At 62.4% G+C, this 22,868-nt stretch overlaps 1 protein-coding gene across 4 annotated transcripts; it reads left to right on the top strand.

The window, feature by feature from the left end:
- Window positions 1–152: 152 nt before the first annotated feature.
- Window positions 153–21,587, top strand: Inf2 (inverted formin 2). 4 transcript variants are annotated; one of them, XM_063241171.1, is made up of 23 exons: window positions 153–306; window positions 9,135–9,534; window positions 10,413–10,528; window positions 10,596–10,755; window positions 11,112–11,145; window positions 11,782–11,923; window positions 12,238–12,379; window positions 12,517–13,365; window positions 13,620–13,765; window positions 13,847–13,908; window positions 14,381–14,483; window positions 14,728–14,813; window positions 15,072–15,172; window positions 15,395–15,465; window positions 15,536–15,643; window positions 15,894–15,964; window positions 16,504–16,624; window positions 16,845–17,009; window positions 17,166–17,268; window positions 17,421–17,582; window positions 18,059–18,661; window positions 19,092–19,148; window positions 20,544–21,587. In XM_063241171.1, the coding sequence occupies exons 2-22, from the start codon at window positions 9,144–9,146 to the stop codon at window positions 19,145–19,147; spliced, it is 3,792 nt and encodes a 1,263-aa protein (XP_063097241.1). In that variant the 5' UTR covers window positions 153–306; window positions 9,135–9,143; the 3' UTR covers window position 19,148; window positions 20,544–21,587. The 4 variants fall into 4 exon arrangements, 3 of the variants coding, with proteins under 3 accessions (XP_063097241.1, XP_063097240.1, XP_013000427.2); XR_010044898.1 differs by lacking the exon at window positions 153–306 and adding an exon at window positions 19,363–19,509; XM_063241170.1 differs by lacking the exon at window positions 153–306 and having other exon boundaries at window positions 18,062–18,661.
- The last annotated feature ends 1,281 nt before the right edge of the window (window positions 21,588–22,868 follow it).

Here is a 22,868-nt window from a genome sequence, read left to right as displayed (position 1 = left end):
GGGCTTCCGGTGGAGGACAGAGGGAGAGGAAGAAGCAACTCCCACTCACTGCCTTGGTGAGGGTCGGGCTCAGATACGCTAGAGGGTGCTGCGACCACGGCCCAACAGCACCCCTAAATCCGCGCTCTGGGACGCCAGGGGCGGTGATTCCAGGGATCCAGCCCCGCCCCCTCGGGTGCCGCCCCCCCACGTGGCCTGGGGCGGGCGGCGCGGGCACCTCCCCTTCCTCCCCGCCCTGCCCCAGTGCGCGGGCCTGGACCGCACTAAGCGAGCGCCCCGGACCAGCGCCGGCGGGGCTGCCCACCGGTGAGTCCGCGGTCTCCTGGAGTCGGGGAGGGGAAACTGAGTCCGCAGGCGGCGAGGGGGCGCCTGGGGCTAGGGACGGAATCCTTGGTGGCAACGAGCGGTCCCCTCCGCTGGGGATCCTGCTCCGGGCGGGATTCGGGCGCTGGGCGGGGCCGGGGTCCGCGGGCCACCGCCGGCAGCCACCACATCCTGACATGAATCAGCCGCAGTTCAGAAAATAAACTTCTACTTGGGCCGCCGCCCGCCCATGAACCCAAGGCGCCAGCCCGCGACCGCCACTGCTGGCTGCGCGCGCCCACGCGCAGGTGGGTGCAGGGGCCGGGCACCCCGCTCCAGGCCAGGCGTGGGGAGTAAGACCTGCTCGGCGGGAAAGGAGGCGGCACTATGCCTCTAACCCCTGCCCAGCGAGGAACCCCAGGACCCACCGACCGGCCATGCCCCCACCCGCAGCATTGGCGGGGGCGCGATCCTGTGGGTCTGTGTGGCTCTGGGCTACAGATCGGGTGCAGGCCGCAGGCCAGCCCAGCCCCTCTGGACGCGCAGGAGGCCTGCAGAGACTGCCTAAACCCGCCCGGGGCCAAAGGTCCGCCTCACTCCGACCTGGGAAAATCTGGCCCCCAAGTCCAGCCCTGCACTCTGGGCCTCAGTTTCCAGTCCACTCCGACAGGGAGGGGCAGGGGAAAGGTGGGGACCCAGAACAACCATCCAGATCCACCCTGGGCGAGGAGCAGGTGGCCTGGAAGCAATGCTCTTTGGTTCCAGGTTTGTCCCCACTCTCCAGGTCAGCAGGAACTTTCTGTTAGAAAGTCAGGTTGTGCGGCTAGTCCCTCCTGGCACCAGGTCTGAGCTGACCACTGGCCCTCCACACAGGTACTCTGTCCTCAGGAGCTCCAAGCTCTCTGGTCGTCATGTGCTTCCTGGGCAGATCCAGGGGCTCAAGGGGGCCTGAGGTAGCCTGGTGAGCTGTGATGCAGGGCTGTGCTCCCGGACCAGGCACTACCCAGAACTTTAATCTTCCGAGCCATGCCCCGGGTCCTGTTCTGCCTGCTGTCAGCGAATCCCGCTCACCTCCCTTGCGGGGACGGGCTGGGCCTGTGCCTTAAATAGACTCCTGCCTTCCGTCAAAGTGCTGTTGTTCATTCCCAGGTGGAACGTTTGAGGTGCGTGGGGGCTGCAGTAGGGACAGGTGATGGCTGGGTAACAATGCATGCTGCAGACAGGACACCCAGGGCCAGCCCCGTCTCCCAGGGTGCCAGTGTCAAGGTCCCCAGCGTAGAGGGGTGGTGCTGGCTCTGCTGTCTGACCCCGCGCCTACTTAGTGCACACAGGTGGTATTTGTCAGGTGGCCGCAGTGCACTGGACCCTGCATTGGAGAGGGCATCCCACTCCTTCTGGAGCACATCTTGGGGAACAGGGCAGGAGAGCTGGAAGGCTGAGAGACACCTGACACTCGGGACAGGAGAAGGGGACAAGACAGGGCGTGCATGCAGCTTCCTGTTATGGGGGTCTCCACCCCGCCAGGCTTGCCCTAGGAAGGAGGGTTCCTGGCAACCTGACCCCTTAGCTGGCCCAGCTGGACACCTGCCCAGTGCACAGCACCTGCAACCTCTGAGGTGACAGCAACAGTGTAGAGACAGGCCGGCAAGGGCGGCTGGGCCTGCTCTCCTGGGGATCTGTTGCTTGACTGCTCTTGTAGCCTCTGTTAAGCTGTGATTAAATTAGGAATTGTCAGATGGAGGAACTGAGGCACAGGCAGTTGGCTACAGACTCTGTCCCTATTCTGGGGTGCTCTCAAAGTCCTTGTGTCCACCTCCCCCTGGGGAGTGACCTGCTCGGGACTGGGAGACAGAGGGCCTCTCCTGGTCAAGTGGCTCTGCCGGGTCCCCTCCATGGATGCCCCTTGGCCCTTGGCCCCCGTAACCCAGAGCAGCCCAGGCAGAAGCCCATGCGTTCCTGAGGCCGCAGTCCATCTCCCAGGCGGGTGGGGTGAGTCCCCATCTGGTGGTGACAAAACCAAGGCCCATCCATGCTATCTGAGGACAGGACGAGCAAGGCCACTTTCCTGTTCTATCCACTTCCCCATCCAGCTCGGCTTTTCCCAGTGGCAGGAAGCAGCGAGGGCCCGGCCAGCCTCTGCGCCCCCAGCAGTGCCCCCCTCAGCCGGCATGGCGGGGTGGATGTGGGGAGACTGCTTCTGCCCTGCACTGCTGCAGCACTCCACACCACCCCTGCAGGCCCTGGCCTCTGCCCTGCTGTGCGCTGGCCGTGGCGGGGCATACCCGGGTCCGAGGCCTTCCTCCCCAGGGCTGTGACCTGGGCCAGGCTCACCACGGAGACCAAGAGTGCTCAGCCAGCCACATGGCCTACACTGCCAGGAGGCCAGGCTGACCTGGCCAAAGGAGAGGCTGGTGATGGCTGAGGACCCAGAGGAAGCACACTTGGTAGGTGGAGGCAGGCTCTGGTCCCGTTCTGCCACTGAGACCTAACACTGAGGGCTAGCGTTAAGACAGCCAGGGCACAGTGGGCCAGAGAGGAGTTGGCAGGCACCCACATCCCTCATAGGCCCCCCAGAGGCCATGAGCAGAGACCAGGATCGGCCTTGCTGTGCTCACCCTGGTAGGGTTCTCTGCTCGGCCTGCTGTTGGCCCTGCCCACGGTGGGGCAGCCTGGCAACCAGCCTGGGTGCTGGCCAGCTGCATGTGGAGGGCTGGCGTTCCCGCAGCCTTGTGACCCTGTCTGTGCCTGGCTCTGGTCCTCTCAGGTCCCAGATGTGACTTTCGTGTGCTGCACACACCCACCCCTCGTGTCCCCACATCCCCACGTCCCTTTTCCTGCTCCAAGTACAGCTTGGCTCTGCCATCTGGGCCCAGTAGCGGAGGTGGGCATCTGCTCTCTACTGCCTGCAGGGAGAGGCACTATCGCTTGACCAAGAAAGGCCTCCTACGTCCACAAGGGGTCTGAGAGCAAGGTCCTTGGGTAGCCCTGCGGGTGGGCTCTGGGCTGCCCTCAGCAGATGGCAAAGCAATGATGAGGACACCAGAATGAGCAGCCTGGGTGGGGGCCATGCAGGCCTGGTCAGCAGTGGTGCATCTGGCCTTTCCCCCAGGGACAGAAACCAGGGCCACTCTCCCACAGCCCCGGTCCTTGTGAATGTTTTATGTCAAGAGAGGCACACTGAACTACTAAGGTGGGACTCAGACTTTTGATCCTCCTGCCTCAGCCTCCTTCTGTGCTGGGATCACATGCCTGTGCGTCTGCACCCAGCTTCCGTGCCACTCGTAGGTGAACAGAGTGAGTCCAGAATAGATTGGCTTTCACAGGGCCCCCGCACCCTCAGGTCCCAGTCAGGGATGCCAAGAGGCACATCGTGCCCACAGTGAGGATCTCATCCGCCTGGTCGGGCCTGACAGGCTGCCGGCGCTGGCTGCCTCGGCCAGGTGTCTGAGCAGGGCCTGGGGAGACTCCTGCGCTGGCCAAGCTCTGTCCGAGCTGTCAGTCAGGTGGCCTGCTGGGGAGACAGGGCAGTCAGGGCCCAGCCCTTTCATGCAGTTTCCTGCCCTGGCACCTCCCTCTGTTGCCAGTTGATGTTGACACATTCTTTCCCATGTGACAGCGGGGTCAGGAGACGCAGGTCCATGGCCTGCAGGTCAGCAACAAAGCTTCCTCCTGCCCAGAATCAGTGCCGTCCACTGCCCCAGGCCTCGGCAGCTGCCTCGGGGTGCCGAGGTGCTCAGGATCCCGCCTGTCGTGCTCTCAATCAGTCTTTGTTCTTTCTGTCCCTGGAAGGCAGCCTGAAGCTGGGACGTGGGTGGGGGCGGGGACCCCGGGGCTAGCATGGGGGTGGGCAGAGGGCAGCCCTCCTCCCTTGGCACAGGCTGGGCCCCTGAGGCACTGGCATACAGCAAGCAGGACCTGAGTCCTAGCCTGGCGCCATCTTGCCAGGCTGAGAGAGGCCTTTCTGCAGGACAGCGGAGGACAGGAGGGACAGGACCTTCTGAAAGTTCTCCAAAGTGTCCAGTCAGGGCACCTGCCATTGGCCTGAGGTCTCTTGGGCATGCCCCACGACCCCTTGAAGCTCCTGCAGGGGAAAGGAAGCTGGCTCTGAGCACCAGGGAAGATGCCACTGCCCTGCCAGTACTCAGCCCTCCCTGCCCTCCATATCTGCCAGTGGGGCCATCCCAGAAGCACCATACTCAGAAAGCATCCTTGTCCCCACTGGAGCCTCACCCAATGTGGATGCCAGACCAGACTCCTGAGACTGTTAGGGGCAGGGCCTCTGAGAGCAATCATCAGCCCTGGGGAGCTTGAGCCTCGTGCAGCTGGGGAAACGGGGCCCGGGCCTCACAGTGACAGCAAGTCCAGGGCAGCCTGGCCCTACATTGTCTTACAGCAGGTGGAAGTGAAACCCAGCTTCCTGGTGTTCACCCTTTCTGTCCTCCTGGGTCAGGGAGTGTGGTGGCCGGGGAAGGGAGATTCTGTGACCACCAGGCCTGCCCGCCAAACCCCAGTATGTGGTGCCAGGCACAGATGTGCAGGGCAAGGGCAGTGCCCATTGCTCCTGCAGGCATTTCCTGTTCCTGCATCTGTTGGCATTGGGCAGGAATCCTGGTGACAGATATGTCACCCCACCTGTGGTTGCAGTTCCACTCGATGCATCTGCTCCCTGATTTCTGCTTTTTAACCTGACGCTGTGCGAGCGCTGTCATGCCCACTCATCCTCTGGGCCTTCCGTGCTGGGCAGCAGCCGCACTGGTGCAGGACGTCCTCCTTGCACGGCAGCAGGCTCAGGTGTCCATCCTGACCTGGGGCTGTGGCCTGCTCTGCATAGGACCTGTGCTGGACAAGCCTGCCATGGGGGACCCTTCAGGGCAGCTGTGATCCCCTCAGGGGACTTGCAGCCTGTGGGAGGAGGGCCAGCAAGGGCCTCTCCCAACCCCAGGAGCAGCCAGGGCCGCGTGCAGCTCTGGAGAGCTGAGGGCTGCCAGGCAGTGGAAAAATTTAGGTTTTTGCAAGAGCTAAAAATAGCATTGCAGCCCCTGCCTCCCAGTTCCGGAATCCCGCTTTTGCCATTCTTCCCGCCCACCCATGGAAGACGAACTCTCCCTGCCTCCTCTGCCCCGCCCCTGCCCCATGGGCTCTGTGCCCAGAAGCATCCCAGCTCCTGTCCGGGTGCTGCCAGGGCCCTCTAAGCTGCCTCCCACCTCAGGTGCCTTGTGCCTGCCTCTGTCTCGGGGTCCTGGCCAGGAGGGACCCAGGGCCCAGGTTGAAGGTGGGCACCCCTCCCAGGGAAACTGGCAGGAGTCACCATCTCCACACCAAATTGAATGGCTGAGGGCAGGGAAACCCGCCTGTGCCCCTTGGGAGGTGATAATGCTGCCCCAGTTGTGTTCCCTTCCTCTGCAGTGGGCCACACCTGCCCAGGGGTCCCTGTATGCAGTGGGGTCGGGCAGATCACCTGTGAAGTCTGGGGCACCCTGGGCCTGCTTCTCCAACACGTGGGGCGGGGCAGGCAACTCCCAGCCAAGGTGGCGGCCTCAAGGTGTGGCTGGGCTGAGTCAGCGTCGCTGCCCAGGCGTGTGGCATGGAAGTGTGGGCCTCGCTGTGCCAGGCCAGCCAGGTGCAGGCAGAGAGGCAGGCAACAGCACACCAAGAGCCACCCTTTCAGGAGGTGGCCAGTGGTTGACTGGACCCAAGTCCCTACCTCTGCAGGGGCTGAGTGAGCGCATGGGTCTGAGCTGGCCCCTGGCAGGCCCAGTGGGAAACCCTGCTTGTAGGAACCAGATCCGAGCAAAAAGCCTGGCTTCTGCAGATGGCAGATAAAGCAGAAGCTGGGCAGTGAGGGCTGAGCCCCAGAGCGCAAGGTCAGAAACTGCACAGCCAAAACCCTGGGTTCCCTTCACTGGCACCAGGGCAGCACTGAGTGTGGCTGGCGGGCATGTCCTGGTTGCTCTTCAGCCCTGACTGACTGATCTGAGCCTGGGATGAAGCCTGCTAAGGCACCTTGGTGCTCCAGGCTGTGCCTCAAGGCTACACCCCCAAACCGCAGGGAGCTGAGTCCCCAGCCCCACCCTGTCTTGTGCTCAGCCAGGCCAGGTTGGAAACCAGACACTGAGCCCTGGGGCTGGGCATGGTCAGAGGCGGAAGGGCACAAGACAGTACAAAACAGGCCGCACATTCCGACACTCAACGTGTGCCTGCCTGCTCTGCTCCCCACTTTGCAGATGGAGAACAGAGGGCCAGGGTGTCTTGCCCAGGGTCCACAGCTGGTGATCCCAGGAGCAGGCTTCCCCCTCGGCTGGCACTGGTACCACCTGGGGCATTATTACCCTTCTCAGTCGCAAGCCGCCCAAGATCAGTAAAGTGGGTCACCACCCGCGTGTGCCCTGGGGCTGGCAGGGCTGTGTATTCAAGGGGTGGCCACTACCTCTGCGCTTGGCAGAAACCCGAGGGTGCGCGCAGGGAGGGACAGCTTTAGTCGCTGCAGAGAAAGGAAGGCTGGCGGGAAGTGGGGCCTCCTGTTGCAGGGGGCTCTGCCATCTTCTCTTGGGCCCTAAATTGACGCCTGGGACAAGAATTACAGAGGTGCTGATCGTTGACAAGGTCTCCACCGTTGCACACAGTCTTGCACATGGTGGCTGCGGTTGTGGGTCAGCGTGTGTGTCTGCAGGGCTGGCCACTGCCTGGGGTTTCAGTGTCACCCTGCAAAGAGGCAGGACACTCCTAGGGTCACATCCCTGGTCAGGACCTGACCCCATGGGCCTAAACAAGGCTGTGCGGTCTGCTGGCCTCTGGGTGTCCAGCTGAGCTTACTGTCCTAGCCGGACACAGCTATCTCCTGCTGAGGTTCCACCCTAGACCAAGGGGCGCCCGTCAGTTGGCCTTTTAGGGAGCTGTATTTCTGGCCACAAGGGATGCACAGGAAGGAAATCTGGGTGGTGCCAAACGCAGTCCTGAGGTCAGCAAGCACCCTGACCTTCATAACTGGGGAGCCCAGGCCTGGGCACGACAGCTCTGGGTGGCCCCCTTGTGTTCAGGTCAGGTCCTTCTGCTTGGAGAGCCCAGGCTCCCAGCTGGAGTAGATCTGTGGAAGCAAAGGCCTGGCTGGGAGGCGTGCTTAGCCTGTGCCAAGTGGGCAGGGACTCCAGCCAGCAGGGCACAGGGTGGGTGGGGAAGGGAGGGCCCGCTTCGGGCACCTCCTGAGGCAACCATATGAGGTGGGCATCGGGCATCCAGATGCCGCTCAGCCTTGCTTCTCCTCACAGTGCAGCAGCCACTGCCCCCTTCCCCCGGGGCCTTGGCGACCTGAGGCAGCAGGGAGTCTGCAGCGATGAGAAGCCCAAGGCAGGGCCCGGAGTGGGTGGGCAGAGGCGGCCGCAAGGTCTTGCGCATCTGGGTGAGTGGACACAGAAGGTGGCCGAGGGCCTTGCCTGGGGGTTAAATGTTGGGGCCAGGGAGAACTTCAGGTTCCCTACCTTTGGAGGCCTGGCTGGGGGCCAGAGAAGGGGCGGAACCCACCAAGCACTTCCAGCACCTGCAAGCTTGAGGCCAGAGCTGCAGCTTTGGAGACCGAGGCTTAGGCCGAGTGACCAGGCTATGGTGGCACCCGAGCTGAGTGTGCACACTGGACAGCAGGACAGCCTTGCTGTCTACCTCCTGGCCCTGCAGGGCAGCTGCATAGGCAGACAGTGAGGGAGGGTCCAGACAGGACCTCCTCGTTCTGTGCTCTGGGCAGGCAGGAAGGCTGTGAAACCCTCACCCAAGCAACAGTGGGCCTGAGGCCTGGGGTCAGCTGGGAGGTGTGTGTCTGTCCGCCATGCTCAGCCACCTGAGTGGTCTCGGGTGGCTCCTTTGAGGTCCTGGCATACTGGGTTGGGACTTGTAGCAATGCTACACTAAACATGAGCACTTAGACTTCCGGTATCCCCTGAGGTCTGGCCACAACTCTGCTGTCCCCCACCCTGGGCAATGGGGATGATATCTGCCCTCCTCGGGTGTTTCCTCCGTGGTCCATGCGTCCACTTGGGGAGAGTGAGAGGACAGGGCCCTCAAGTGGAGCCAAGTCCACCCATCACTGCCCACCAGGGCCACCCTCCCATGGCTCCACATTGCTGTTCTCAGGCACTAAATATAAGATTGAAGCCGTACATGGTTGCGGGAGGGCCTGGGATGTCCCTGACCTTTGAGACTGTCCCCAGGGGCTGCAGCAGGGACAGAATTTCAGCCAGGCGGGCCCAGGAAGGGGGGTCGGGTGCCGGCAGAGTGCTGTGGTTCTGCTCAGGGGGAGCCATATCTCAGGGCTGGAGTCAGACCCGAACCCTGACCCTGGGGCCCACGCCAGCTCCTCTGTGCACCTCACCCCCACACATACGGTCTGGGGAGGTAGCCTGCCACCCGCCTGGGTGAGCACCAGGCATCTCTGCACTCCAACCCGAGACAGCCCCGTGATGGCCCTCGGGCCTCCTCTCTTCTGGCTCCTGAGGTTGAGGGCAGCTTGGACGCACCCTGGGGCAGGTCAGGGCAGGCACTGCAACTTCGCAGCCATGTCAGTGGTGTCCCAGCCAGAACAGCTACTCACAGTATCCAAGCCAGGTGGGGACCGTTAGGGAGACACAGGTCCGTGCTATGCCCCCGATCTGTCCTGGGGCCTCCTGTTCACTGAGGGGGTGCCCTCTGCCCTTCCCCATCTCAGCGGGAAGCCCAGTGGTGAAACTAAAACAGCAGATGGTGCCTCCGACTGACCCCGGTGGCCATGCTGGGCCCGCCTCTCAGCCTGGGGTCACTTCCGTGCCCTGACTGTGATCACGACTGCCTCCCTGTCCTCTCTGCAGTTTGGCAAGATGTCGGTGAAGGAGGGTGCGCAGCGCAAGTGGGCGGCGCTGAAGGAGAAGCTGGGGCCGCAGGACTCGGACCCCACAGAGGCCAACCTGGAGAGCGCTGAGCCCGAGCTGTGCATCCGGTTGCTGCAGATGCCCTCCGTGGTCAACTACTCAGGGCTGCGCAAGCGGCTAGAGAGCAGCGACGGTGGCTGGATGGTACAGTTCCTGGAGCAGAGCGGCCTGGACCTGCTGCTTGAGGCGCTGGCAAGGCTGTCTGGCCGCGGGGTGTCCCGCATCGCCGATGCCCTGCTTCAGCTCACCTGCGTCAGCTGCGTACGCGCAGTCCTGAACTCACAGCCGGGCATCGGGTACATCCTCAGCAACCAGGGCTATGTGCGCCAGCTCTCCCTGGGTGAGTGAGCACCAGGACGGGGCCCAGTGGGCAGGTGCCCTGGGGGATGGCAGGGGACATCCTCTATCCCGTGACTCCGCCAGCCCCGCGGTGGCCCTGTCCTCGACCTCCAGATCCTGGTCCACGTGGTGTGCACCCTCAGTGCCCCCTGAGTGCTCTTTCTGGCTTCGAGCCCTTTCACTTAGCCTGGCCAAGCATAGAGACAGCCTGTCTGCCTGTTTACAACTCCTTCTCCAGGAAGTCTCTTGGACTGTGGTCTGAGTTAGCCCAACCCCAGGCAGCAGCCTGCTGGATGATGGTCTCGTGTGTCCTTTACCCACCTACCATGGTGCTCCAGGGTGGCACTAAGTCTCACAGGGGCTCCAGGGCTGGTCAGGCTGCACAGACAGTGATAGGGCAAAGGCCACCTTCACTGTCCAACCTCAGGCCACTAATCAGCCTGTGTCCCCTGCCAGGGCTTGGCTGTGCTTTTGTCTGGGACCCAGACAAGACAGCCCTCAAAACTTTCCCAGCCCAGCATGGGGTAGGACTCCAGGTTCCTGGAACAAGGACGCGCCCCAGGCTATCTGTCCTCGTATAGCTGTTCGGTGAAAACTGCATCCAGTGCCAGCAGCAGGGGCTGGGCCAGCTCCAGAGAACTGGGCATCACCTGCCCCTGCCTCCAAGCTCTCCCTATAGGGGCGCTCTGTGGCGTGGGAGGCAGGCCTCAGACATCAGGAGTCAGCAGGGCAGGCCACTTGCTGAGCGCTACGGCCAGCCTAGGGCGCCCCCTGGTGTCCGCCGGCCAGGCCCGGAGTTACAGTTAGGAGGCAATAGCTCCTGTGGGCCAGGCTGGCCTGGAAGGTGAACAGTGGGCCTGCTGACACCCTCCCCTGCAGCCCTGGACACGTCCAACGTGATGGTTAAGAAGCAGGTGTTTGAGCTTCTGGCCGCCCTGTGCATCTACTCACCTGAGGGCCACGCGCTAACATTGGATGCTCTGGACCACTACAAGGTACACACAGGACCAGGCTGGGTGTATGGTCCCTGCCTGGGCGCATGCTCACCCACCCACCCCACAGATGGTGTGCAGCCAGCAGTACCGCTTCAGTGTCATCATGAACGAGCTGTCAGACAGCGACAACGTGCCCTATGTTGTCACCCTGCTTAGCGTCATCAACGCCATCATCCTGGGCCCCGAGGACCTCCGCACCCGCACCCAGCTGCGGTGCGAATTCATTGGTAACTGCTCACCTGCCTGGCCCCTCCACCAGGCCCTCCTCTGTGTCCCCCAACCCCTGTCCCCAGGGAAGGCACTGTCACAGGGCCCAGAGCCTCCAGCCACTTCCTGCCTTAGTGACTTGGCCTTCACACTCCTAGATGTCAGCCCTGTGGATTCCAACCCAAGGCTGGCTAGAGGGGTGAACAGGTGCTATGTGTGTCTAATGTGCTGTCCCCATCTGTCCCCTGATGTCCCATGAGTGGCTGAAAGCAGTGACCAGGGAGGGGAGGCAGAGTCGGATACAAGTAAGCCAGGTGCAGTGGTCAGGGGGTCCAGCAACAGCCTTCAAACCCCCTGACCATCTGTCCCTCTCCAGGGCTGCAACTGCTGGACATTCTGACCCGGCTGAGGTGAGTCCCACTGTGGCTGCCCCCAAGGTCTTCCAAACCAAGACCCCTTCCCTGATGTCCCAGCCACCTGGCCCCACAGTGCCTCCAGGGGACCAAGGTGGCTTCTAGAACTGCCCCTAGCCCACCCTGAGTCAGCTGTCAGGTGGTGCCACAGAAACTAGGCTTCCAGGTCCAGCACAGGACACCCAGTTAATGATAGTGGCAAACACATGACAGAGTGTTAGTGTGAGCACAGCCTAGATACGGTGCGGGGCGCACTTACAGAACAGTCTGTCTCCGTTACCTGCAACCCCAGTGAAACGCATCCTGGTGGGCAGGGCCTCAGCCAGCACCACTCCAGGAACGTCAGTGCCAAGAGCTGGTGGGGCTGCTATTGGGGAGGTGCCCATACCCAGGTGGGGTTCTTGGGGCTCCGCTCACTTAGCAAGTGAGATACACGACACCCACATCCTCAGCTCCAGCCAGGGCCCTGCCACTGCAGCTGTGGAGGACTGGTCTTGAGGGTAATCGACCCTGCCCATCCCCTCTGGGGTACATGGAGATGCCAACCTACAGGACATGAGGCTTGGGCCCTTGTACCCCTGCTCTCTGGCTGCATTTGGAGCCCCAGGTCAGCAGTCTGACCTCTCCACCTAGAGACCTGGAGGACGCCGACCTGCTAATCCAGCTGGAGGCCTTTGAGGAGGCCAAGGCAGAGGATGAGGAGGAGCTACTGCATGTGTGTGATGGCATCAACATGAACAACCACCAGGAGGTCTTCGCCTCGCTCTTCCACAAGGTGGGCCTGCGCAGGGCCTGGGGCCAGAGATGCGCTGTGTCCCTGGCAGTGGCACAGATCTGGGTCACGCTGCAGGTGGGCGGGGTCTCAAGCCCAGAGCACAGCAGCCCTCAGTGGGGTATGCGTGGCCAGCAGCATCTGGAGACCCTTCATTTGTCACCATTGGGTAGGGCATGCTCCTGGCAGAAGTGTAGAGACCCTACAATGCACAGGATGGTCCCCAGTGTCACCAGGAATGCAGAGGGGGTGTGAGGGTGGGCATCCTGGGAAGACGGTGGAGGCGCTGACCTGGCCCTGGCCTCATGCCTGCCCAGGTGAGCAGCTCCCCAGCATCGGCCCAGTTGTTGTCTGTGCTGCAGGGCCTCCTGCACCTGGAGCCCTCTGGCCACTCTGGCCAGCTGCTCTGGGAGGCCCTGGAGAGCCTGGTGAACCGGGCTGTGCTCCTGGCCAGCGACGGTAAGTGGTGGGGCAAGCGCACAGCGCCTTAGGGTGGGCAGGGAGCCCATGCCATGCTGGCCATCCTGTGCTGGCCCTTCTGCCCATCTCTTTCTCTGGCGTCTCCCTTGACCTGAGCATCCTGTGACATATTGCAGCCCAGGAATGCACCCTGGAGGAGGTGGTGGAACGGCTGCTGGCTGGCAAAGTTCGGCCCCGTCCAAGCCTCCTGGACCAGGCTCACAAGAGTGTCCAGGCTGATCTTGGCCAGAATCAGAGCGACACACTCGCCCAAAACACTACTGCCTCTGGGACTGGCATAGATGCCCAGCAACCAGCAGTGGCTTCTGTCTGCCAGCAGGTGGCCAGCACCCAGAGCTCCAGCTCAACAGCTGTGCAGCCCACAGTGCCCCCACAGAGGGCACCCAGCCCTCCTCCACCTGCACCCTCTCTCCCAGACCCCACCACTCGGTCTCCCTTACACCACCTTCCAGGCCTGGGGTCTACATCTCCCCCAGCCCCTCCTCCTCCCCCACCCCCTCCCCTGCCCAGCCTGGGGGCTACATGTCTCCCTCCTCCTCCCCCACCCCCTCCCCTGCCCAGCCTGGGAGCTGCATCTCCCCCAGCACCTCCTCCTCCCCCACCCCCTCCTCTGCCCAGCCTGGGGGCTGCATCTCCCCCACCCCCTCCTCCTCCCCCAGCCCCTCCCCTGCCCGGCCTAGGAAGCTCATTTTCCTCAGTACCCCCACCTGCACCCCCTCTGCCAGGCTTTGGCAGTGCCCTACCCCCTCCCCCTCCCCCACCTCCTGGTGTGGGCTGGGGGCCCCCTCCCCCACTGCCAGGCACCTCGGGGCTCCCTATGGCAGCCGGCGTGGAAGAGATCATTGTGGCACAGGTGGACCATGGGCTGGGTTCCACCTGGGTCCCCAGCCACCGCCGAGTGAACCCCCCAACGCTGCGCATGAAGAAGCTCAACTGGCAGAAGCTTCCTTCCAATGTGGCCCGAGGTACCTGCCTTGGAAGGCACTGAGTCATGGCAGCCTGGCAGCTGCATGCTGTCCTCCTACCAGACTGTGAGGTCCTGCCTCACTGGCCAGGGCAAACTGACCCCATGAGCACTGTGCCTGCTTGGTCAGACACAGGGATGCACGCAGGTGTGGCCCAACGTGTGGGTACAGGACAGCAGCTGGGGGCGTGTTGGACACCAGCTGCATACTGCACCTGGCCCAGGCCGTAGGCCTGACAGCAATGCCCCCTGCAGAACGCAACTCCATGTGGGCCACGATGAGCAGCCCAGGCACCGAGCAGGTGGAGCCTGACTTCTCCAGCATCGAGCGGCTTTTCTCCTTCCCCACTGCCAAGCCCAAAGAGCCCACGGCTGCCCCGACCAGAAAAGAGCCCAAGGAGGTAGGGCAGGATGGGCGGGCCAGGCAGGACATGGCCACCCACTGATTGCCCTCCAGGTGCCAGCCTTGCTGCCTCCTTCAGGTCACTTTTTTGGATGCCAAGAAGAGCCTGAACCTCAACATCTTCCTGAAGCAGTTTAAATGGTGAGGATCACCACTCTGGTCCCTGGCCCCAGCCAAGCCATGCACCCTACCGGGCCCTGAGGGTCCCCAGCTGGCACCTACTTGGGGCCAGTGCAGCTCCATCTGCAGGGCTGCCCTAGTCGGAGATCCACAACCCTTCCCGTGCCCCAGTCCAGCAATAGGGTAGGACAGCTGAGGTCATCGGGCCACAGACAAGCCTTGGCCGGATCAGGGTGGGGCCCCATGACCTCTGATGCTACAGGAGTCGGCACTGGCCCAAGTGGCTGACCAGTTACCCTGAGCCACCCTGGGAGCTGAGACAGATAGGAAGCGTGTTATTCAGCCGGAGCCTCATTTCCTCAGTGACACTGGGCACACAGCTCACTCTTTCTGGCTCCACCAGCCCTGGACACCTGAGGCCCTGCCAGGTGAGGCCACCTGGAGGACAGGGAGGCTCTTCACTCATGGGTTCCTGTCCTGTCAACCCCTCCAGCTCCAACGAGGAGATCACTGCCATGATCCGGGCTGGGGACACGGCCAAGTTTGATGTGGAAATTCTCAAACAGCTCCTGAAGCTTCTTCCAGAGAAGCATGAGGTCAGCTGGGGTCCCAGGCCACAAAGGATGGGGCAGGCCTTTCCCTAAAGGGAAGGGAAGGGTCCCTGGCCACCCAGCCTGGGGCAGTGAGGAAACAGGCCCAGAGAGGGCAGTGCGGGAGGGCTTCCTGGGAAGGGCAGAGGCAGGGGCTGGGGTGTGTGTGTGTGTATGTGTGTGTGTGTGCACAGGTGCACGTGTGCATGCAGTAAACCCCTTACCCCACACGTGGACCTCCTTCCGGCAGATCGAGAACCTTCGGACATTCACAGAGGAGCGAACCAAGCTGGCCAATGCCGACCAGTTCTACGTCCTCCTGCTGGACATTCCCTGGTGAGCCTGAGGAAGAGCCCAGCAAGACTGAGGGAGGGGCCTTGTAGACACCCCTCGTTCCTAGCCCTTCCCTACACAGAATAGGGGCCGAGGGCCTTGGGGGTCCCAGGGGTGCTGCCCCCAGCACCTCAGCTGCCAGCTGCAAGGAACCAGGCCCGAAGCAGGCCTGGGAATGTGCTTGAGGAACAGAGTCAGTGCTGTGTGCCCAGCAGACCCTTCCTCGGGGCCAGCCCAGCCCTGACCTGCACTTCCTGGCAGCTACCAGCTCCGGATCGAGTGTATGCAGTTGTGCGAGGGCACGGCCATCGTGCTGGACATGGTGCGGCCCAAGGCCCAGCTGGTACTCAACGCCTGCGAGAGTGAGTGCAGCCGGGGAGGCGGAGGACGGCCACTGCACATGAGAGGACACACTGGTCCCTACTGCTGCCAACATCAGGGTGGCAGTGAGAGCACTGGGGTGCAGCTTTCACGGTGCTGCGCTGAGCTGGGGAGGGGCTGGGGCAGGGGGTGAAGGCACCAAACCCTACATCAGGTGAGGGCCTTGAGCCTCAGGCCTGCCCCCACCGCTGCCCACCCTGCAGGCCTGCTCAACAGCCACCGGCTGCCCGTCTTCTGCCAGCTGATCCTGAAGATCGGGAACTTCCTCAACTATGTGAGTTCAAGGTGGCCCTGGCCTCTGCATAGCCCAGGAAGGCAGACGACTCACTTCTGGTCCCTCGCAGGGCAGCCACACAGGGGATGCTGATGGCTTCAAGATCAGCACACTGCTGAAGCTCACAGAGACCAAGTCCCAGCAGAACCGTGTGACACTGCTGCACCACGTGCTAGAGGTAGGGGGCCCGCTGGGGACCATGGGATGGGCACAGTGTCCTTTCTGCAGCCTCTTTCTCTCCCCAGGCCACCTGGCCTTGTCTGGCATGGGGCAGTTCCTAAGAAAACCAAAAACACTGCAAGATCATGGCCCGGTCCAGGAAGCCCCAGCCTGAGCATTTTCTGACCCTCAGTTGTGAAGGCCGAGAGCTTGGGGCAACCCCAGGTCCAGGGACCACGCTGAGTCTCACTGGACACATCCTGTTGCAGGAAGTGGAAAAGAGCCACCCAGACCTCCTGCAGCTGCCTAAGGACTTGGATCAGCCATCCCAAGCTGCAGGGTAGGTGGCTTCTGCTGGCTCCCTGTGGCCCAGAACCCCAGCTTCAGCCCCAGTTAGGGAGGCTGCAAACAGGGCTGGCTCAGGCCTCAGTGCCACCTGGTGCACCCAGTGCCTGCTGCCAGATAGGGTGCTGACCTTCACTTTGAGCCAGGGCTTCCCCACTGCTGTGGCGGAGGAATGAGACCAAGGGGCAAGGGGGTACCTTGGGCTGAAGCAGCCTTTTGAAAAGCTCAGCTACAAGCAGTGTCATGCCGCCACAAGGCCCAAGAGAGGACACCGAGTCCAGGCAACCATGTCACATTCTAGGGTCCCACCCCTGGTAGGGCTTTGGAAAGGCACAGCCACCTGATTCAGACCCTGCCAGGTTCCACCATCCCAGATGCCTCTGCAGTCCAGGAGCTGCTGGACCTCAAGGACAGTCAGACAGGAGGGCAAGTGACCCCTTGCCAGGCTGGCTTCAGAGTTCACAGCACAGCACCAGGTCCCAGGCGTGGGGTGTGGGCTACCCCTGAGCTCTGGCTCGGCTCTGGCACCTTTAGGATCAATGTCGAGATTATCCGCACAGAGGCTGGCACCAACCTAAAGAAGCTGCTGGATGCAGAGCAGAAGGTGTCTGCCTCCATTCCCGAGGTGCAGGAGCAGTACAAACATCGCCTGCAGGCACGTGGGGGTGAATCCCAGCTGGTGGACGAAGCTGGGGTGGCTCGGGGAGGAGGTGTTCACCTAGGACAAGCCAGGCGGGAAGGGACACAGAGGCAGCCTCCAGAGTGGGGGACTCCTGAAGCTGGGTGGGGACCTGGGGCTGCCTGTGGCTGGAGGTCCCACCCCAGGGCTGCCTCCCCACCCTGCCCAGGGGTGCTGACCAAGGCTCTGCCCCCAGACCAGTATCACAGCCTCCCGAGAGCTGGATGCAGTGTTCAGTGCCATTGAGCAGAGAAAGCTGGAGCTGGCCGACTACCTGTGCGAAGACCCCCAGCAGCTGTCCCTGGAGGACACGTTCAGCACCATGAGGACCTTCCGGGACCTCTTCACGTGTTCCCTGAAGGTGGGAGGGGGCAGCCCGAGAGCAGGGGGTCTTGTGGCCCCATGCAGTCCCCAAGGGGCTGCTGGTGGATCCAGCTGTGCAGCCGCCACCACAGCCCAGGGTTGTGGTCAGCCAGGGGCTGCAGGGCTGGGTGACTGCTCCTGTCCGCCTGAGCAGGAGAACAAGGACAGAAAGGAGCAGATGGCGAAGGCAGAGAGGAGGAAGCGGCAGCTGGCAGAGGAAGAGGCACGGAGGCCGCTGGGCAAGGATGGGAAGCCTGGTGAGGCTGGGCCCAGGCGGGGCAGGGGCATGGACCAGGGGACCTCCTCCCTGCCCAAGACTTGTAGCCTGGCCTCCACCAGGACCTGTCCTGCCCAGGGCCCTGGGGTCTGTGTCCCCAGAGCATTTCCCTGAGAGTCCCTGGCTCCTCAGGAAGGAAGGCGCCAGGGAGGCAGGAGGAGGTGTGTGTGATCGACGCCCTGCTAGCCGACATCAGGAAGGGCTTCCAGCTGCGCAAGACGGCCCGCGGCCGAGGGGAAGCCGAGGGGAGCAGCAAGGTGGCCTCAAAAGACCCCCTTAGGGTCCCAGAGCCTGGTGAGCCCCTGCCTGCTGCCTCTGTATGGCTCCCCCTGCTCCAATCCTGTGACCTGTGACCTTAAAAGAGTGCTACTTGCCCCTGCACCCTGGCAGGGGAAACCCCAGCTGCCATCATGGTGGGGACGGGGTCTGCACAGGGGTGGATGGCCCGGCACAGCCCTCTCCAGCCCCTGGACAGCCCCATGCAGCCTGTCCGGCTCCTATCTGGCCCCTGGGTACCAGCAGAGCTGGGAGTTGGTGACCTGTTGACAGATACCCCAAGGCTTGAGACCCACTCGTGGGTAGTTTTCCCCAGGCCTTGGGAATGGGGTGGTCTAAGTGTCCAGCGTGAGAACTCTAGGACCCAGGCTACTAGGACCCAGGCTTGGAAGCTACACTGGGGGCCTGTGACAATGCAGAGCTCAGCAGGATCAGACGAGTGGGTTTGGGCAGGCCCTTGCCCTTCACTGACCTCATATGTCCCCTGCTCACAGCAGCAGCCAGCGACCCTGTGCAGGGCCCCACTGGTGGCACCAGCGACCCTGCCCCGGAGCTGGACCTTCATGCCGCAGTGGCCAGTGAGCCCCCGGGCTGCGACTTTGTGGACACTGTGATCCCCAGCCCAGCATCCCATGGCAAGGAGAGTGGGCCACCACCCCTGGAGCGGCGCTCCTCCTGGTACGTTGATGCCAGTGATTTCCTGGACACCAAGGATGCCCTGAACACCTGCCCCTCCACAGAGGCCTGGCCGGTGGTCTTGGGAGACTCCCACGCACTGAAACTCCTGGAGTTCTCCAGCAAAGAGCCCCCAGGATCACAGAGTTCAGGGCCCCAGGACACCGAAGACCCCGAAAATTCTCAGGGTGTCCACCTGGCCAAGGCAGACAGCACAAGCCAAGGGCCAGAGGACATAGGCCCTGGTGGGGATGAAGACAGGGAGGACACAGCCCTGGAATCTGCACTGGACACATCCCTGGACAAATCCTTCTCCGAGGACGCAGTGACGGACTCCTCTGGGTCCGGTACCCTCCCCAGGGGCCTGGCCTCGAAGGGCTCAAGCAAGCGGAGGAAGAGGCGCCCCGCTAGAAGCCAGGAGGGTAACTTGGGGCCGTTCTGGGTGGTGAGCAGGGCTCCAGTGTTGGGCTCATGATCAAGGCTCCTGTCCCTGCAGGGTTTGGGACCTCTCCCTCATGCAGGTGACAGGTCCTGCCCTTTACCCAGGGGACACTGCAGGCTCCAGGAGTGTCCAGAAGAGCGGGTGACTGTGGCACACGCAGGGAAGGCTGCGCTTCATCACAGGGCAGCTTCGGGCCCCACACCTGTGCCACTGCACCCCAGACCCATTGTTGCCACTTTCACAGCCCCAGCAGGGAGTGGGAGGCTCACGCTAGGCTGCACAGGGCTGCCTAGCCCCAGGGCCCATGACTGCATGGTGTGGTGCCATGTGGTGCGCCTGAGCCCGAGGGCGGCAGCCCCTCTGGCCGCCTGGGATGAGCTGCTGAGTGCGTTTCTTTCCTTTGAAAGCAGAGGTTGCCCCTGATTCTGATGATAATAAAACAAAAAGGCTGTGTGTAGTCCAGTGAGGTAGGTACACAGCCACTATCTGCGCACACTAACGGTGGTGGGCGCTGGGCTGAGCCTGCTGCCCACCCTCCTGGACCTAACCCAGCTTTGCTCTGGCCGTGGGCGCGGTGCAGACAGCTCCTGGGGCCCTCGGAGGTGACGCCTGCTCATCCTCGCCCTTGCTGAGAAGGCCCATGGCCTCAAGTTCTTCCTCAAGCCTTCTCTGCTTTGGCAGGAGCAGCCTTGGGAACAGCGTGGAGCTTCTGTGGGGAGGGGAAGATGTGCTGAGGCTGCTCCTGCCCTGCGTCTTGGCCCTAACCACAGTCCTCTGCCCCTGCGGCTTCACTGACCCGACCCTGCTTCCCAAGGTGACCCTTGCCCTGTGCGTACCCATGGCACAGCCAGGCCCTCCGGTGAAGGTGCTGGCCAAGCATGTGCCCAGGAGGCTGTGAGGAACCGGAACAAGGTGGCCGGCATCCTTCCTTTCCTCAGCAAGGACCGTGCAGGCAGGCACCTCCTAGCCAGTGGGAAGGACCTGGGGCATCCATGTGGCCCGGCAGGCTGAGATACTACCAGGTGCCTGGGTGGAGGAAGAGAGCCCGGCGCCCGCAAGCTCTGTGCTGCCCAGCACCTCCAACCCCACTCGGGGTGCCCAGATGAGGTCACTCCTGTCGGAAGCAGGACTGGAATGGGGACCACAGGGCATACTTTTTGTCTTTCTGGGGTACTGGGGATTGAAGCCGGGGCCTTCTCACTAAGCTGAGTCCCCAACCTTCCTTACGTTTTGTTCCAGGACAAAGTACCAATAAACCACTTGGTTGCCCAGGCTGGGTTCTGACTTAGCCTCAGCCTCCCAGAGTACTGGGGTGACAGGCATGGCCACCTGGCATGGGGCCACCAGGGCCAAGGACTCCCTGCCTGCAAGTGCTGCGGCCCGTGGGGTCCTGGACCCCACCCCACTGCTGTCAGTGTAGTGTCCTATGTGTGGACAGGCAGCTCTCCTGGTTCCTAGGCAGTGCCTGGCCCTGGCCGCATGGCCTGTCTCCACTTGGGCCTCGCAGCCCCATTCCTGTCAGCAGGCTGGTGCTGAGCCCTACCAAGCAGATTCTTAGCAGTTTGTTTTGCTTACATTCTTGCTGTGCCTCTTCGGGAAAGAGGCTCCCAGACCCCTACCAGCCCAGATCCCCCCAACCCAAGGATACTTCAGGGAGCACAGAGTTGCTGGGCCAAGTGCCCATAGGGCCAGACAGGCATTCAGGTGAAGGCCTGGGGTTAGACAGTGGGCACAGGGGCATGGCTCAGACAGCCTGGAGTCGCTGCAGACTGGGCCAACCACAGCCTTGGCAGCAGGGACAGGACAGGGCCGCTATCCCCAGCAGGGCTGCCCCTGATTTTGTCATTTCCTTTGCTCCACAGGCCTCAGGCCCAAGCCCAAAGCCAAGTGAGAGACGCGTGGCCCTGGCACCGCGGCAGCCTGCACATGCTACTAAGGAGGCTCCTGCGGCGACCAGGCTGGGACTGGGCCCTGAGGAGCTGAACTGCGCACCTTTCCCAGCCCAGGCCTCAGCCTCCTGCTGGTGTTGCAGCCAGAACCCTGTGGATGCCAGCGCCCAGGCCTGGTGCCCCTGCAGCACCTGTACATACACAGCTTGTGACCTGCCTTGTACCCCCACACTGCTCCCCAGGTTCCTCACCCTTGGGAGATGTCACCTCCCTCATTCTAGCCCTGCCTCTGTCAACTCAGCTGGGGCAGTTTTGCGTGCGTGCATGTGTGCATGCATATTGGAGACAGACTCTGGATAAGTTGTCCAAGCTGGCTTCCAACCGGGACCCTCCTGCCTGGTTGGGGTTACAGGCATGTGCCACCCCACTCAGTCCTCAGCTGGTTTTTGATTTAAAGACAGTTCTCTTTGAGTCTGTGCTTTGGAGGCAGCTGTGTGTTGGGATGGTGCAGGGACTCCAGGTCTGGGCTGAGGTAGCCTGGCAGCAGTGCCATGGGCAGTGTCCACAGCCCCTTAGGGTAACCAGGGGGCTGCCCTGTGGCCCTGCACCTCGACTAGCCACCTCATCAGCTCCCCAGCAGGACCAGCTGCCCAAGGCCCGGGTGGACCACTGAGGCTGGAAAGGACTCGACCAATAAAGAGCAAGCCTGGCCCAGCTGACCATTGTGTTGGGCAGAACTGGATGGGCTTTGGGGCCGCAGTCCCCACCTTCCGTCTCACAGCGTGGGGAGAGGGATGGGTGAGTGGATGGGGTGAATGAGAACGATGACAAAGGGCAGGGACTAAGAGACAGATGTGCAGTGGGCATCTCAGGCTCCATGGCAGGATGGTGAGGCCTGACGCCCACCAGGCAGCAGGGTGGCCCCCAGCACGAGCACCTGTGTCTGTGAGACAGCAAAGGGCAGGGTGGGGGCTCAGCATCTGCCTGCCGCCCTGAAATTAAAAATTGTTAGTGGCATCTGGGCTGTGGCCCTTTTGTCCTTGTGATCGGCACTGTCATGGAGCCAGGTGACACCTCAAGTAGCAACAGGGTCCCAGGTGCCCCTCAGGAGGGTGTGCTCCGCACAGCCCCCTCTGGGAGCTGCTACCCGTCTGCCCTGCCCAGCTGCCTGAGACAAGCCAGCTTCCCCTAGAACTCCCTGAGCACCATCCAGGAGCCTGTGGCCAGCCAGCATGAGACCAAACCCAGAAGGCCCTTGTCCTTGGGAGTTTCTGTAGGACACCTACTTTCCTCCTTGGCCCACCACAGTCCAGAGCACACTCAGTGTGGCACTGCTGGCTTTTTTAAGTGAACATCACTCAGTCATTCAGCAAGAATCTACCAGGGGCCCTGGAGGTGGTGTGGGTAGGAGGGCAGGCACTTGTGCCTGGGGTCACTAGAACAGGCAGAAGGAAAGGACAGTCACATCCACCGAAAGGACATGGCAGATACCCACACCCACCTGCTCAAGCAGCAGCGGTTCCAGCCATTTATTTGTGGTACCAAGAGTCGAACTCGGGACCTTACACTTGCCAAGCAAGCGCTTATGCCACTAAGTTACATCCCTGGTGCTCAAACCGGTTTATGGCTACCACTGTGACCATCACTGAGTCCGGTTGTCACTGCTTCTCCTCAGTCTAGGTGAAGAGTCATTCCGCACACTTCTTTCGGGCTGGCTTCCTCCCTTGCACTTTCAGCCCCTCAGGTTTAGCCCAGAGCAGGGCCGAGCCCCCTGGTTCACTCTGCCGCCCAGCAGGTCCTTCCTGTGGCCAGGCATGAGCGTCTGTGTGCTGGTCCTCACATCCACCTGCACTCCCTGCACTGCAGTGGGTCCCTAAAAGGATGGCGGCCTCATGCTGTATCCAGGTTTAACTCTTAAGAACCTGCAAGGCGATTTTCCAAGGGGGCTGTGGCCCTGGACTAGCTGACCAGCAACTTGGCAGCTTGGCAGCAGCCCCTAGACCCAGGTCACAGTGGCAGGACCACAGCCCACCACCCTGTGACAGGCCTGCTGCTGGGCGGGATGATCTAATTTGGGGTGGCCCATGTGACTGGCTGGGCCCAGCTGTTGGCCCTAGCCAGGCTGTTTTTAGAAAAGCCCTGCCCCCAGCCTGTAGTCCAGAAGTCAGTGCTGGCCCACACAGCCACTAGGGGTTCCCACAGTGGGACTGTCAAGGCGGTCCCCCTGTCCCTGAGCCTCCACTCACTCTCACCGGCCCTGGGTCCCCCAGGAAAGACAGCTGCACCTCCTCAAGCCCT

Source organism: Cavia porcellus, unplaced genomic scaffold (assembly GCF_034190915.1).
Source record: "Cavia porcellus strain 051 isolate PalLab524CR breed Dunkin Hartley unplaced genomic scaffold, mCavPor4.1 scaffold_31, whole genome shotgun sequence".
In the NCBI taxonomy this organism is placed as follows: domain Eukaryota; kingdom Metazoa; phylum Chordata; class Mammalia; order Rodentia; family Caviidae; genus Cavia; species Cavia porcellus.
Note: the sequence above shows the minus strand (reverse complement) of the source record. Positions and strands in the feature narration are given on the sequence as shown.

Excerpts from the sequence above, each read along its gene's own strand:
- Inf2 (XM_063241171.1), top strand. The coding sequence starts at position 9,144 with ATGTCGGTGAAGGAGGGTGCGCAGCGCAAGTGGGCGGCGCTGAAGGAG. Across the intron at positions 10,756-11,111 it reads GCTGCGGTGCGAATTCATTG|GGCTGCAACTGCTGGACATT; the intron begins GTAACTGCTCAC and ends GTCCCTCTCCAG. Across the intron at positions 14,484-14,727 it reads TTCTTCCAGAGAAGCATGAG|ATCGAGAACCTTCGGACATT; the intron begins GTCAGCTGGGGT and ends TCCTTCCGGCAG.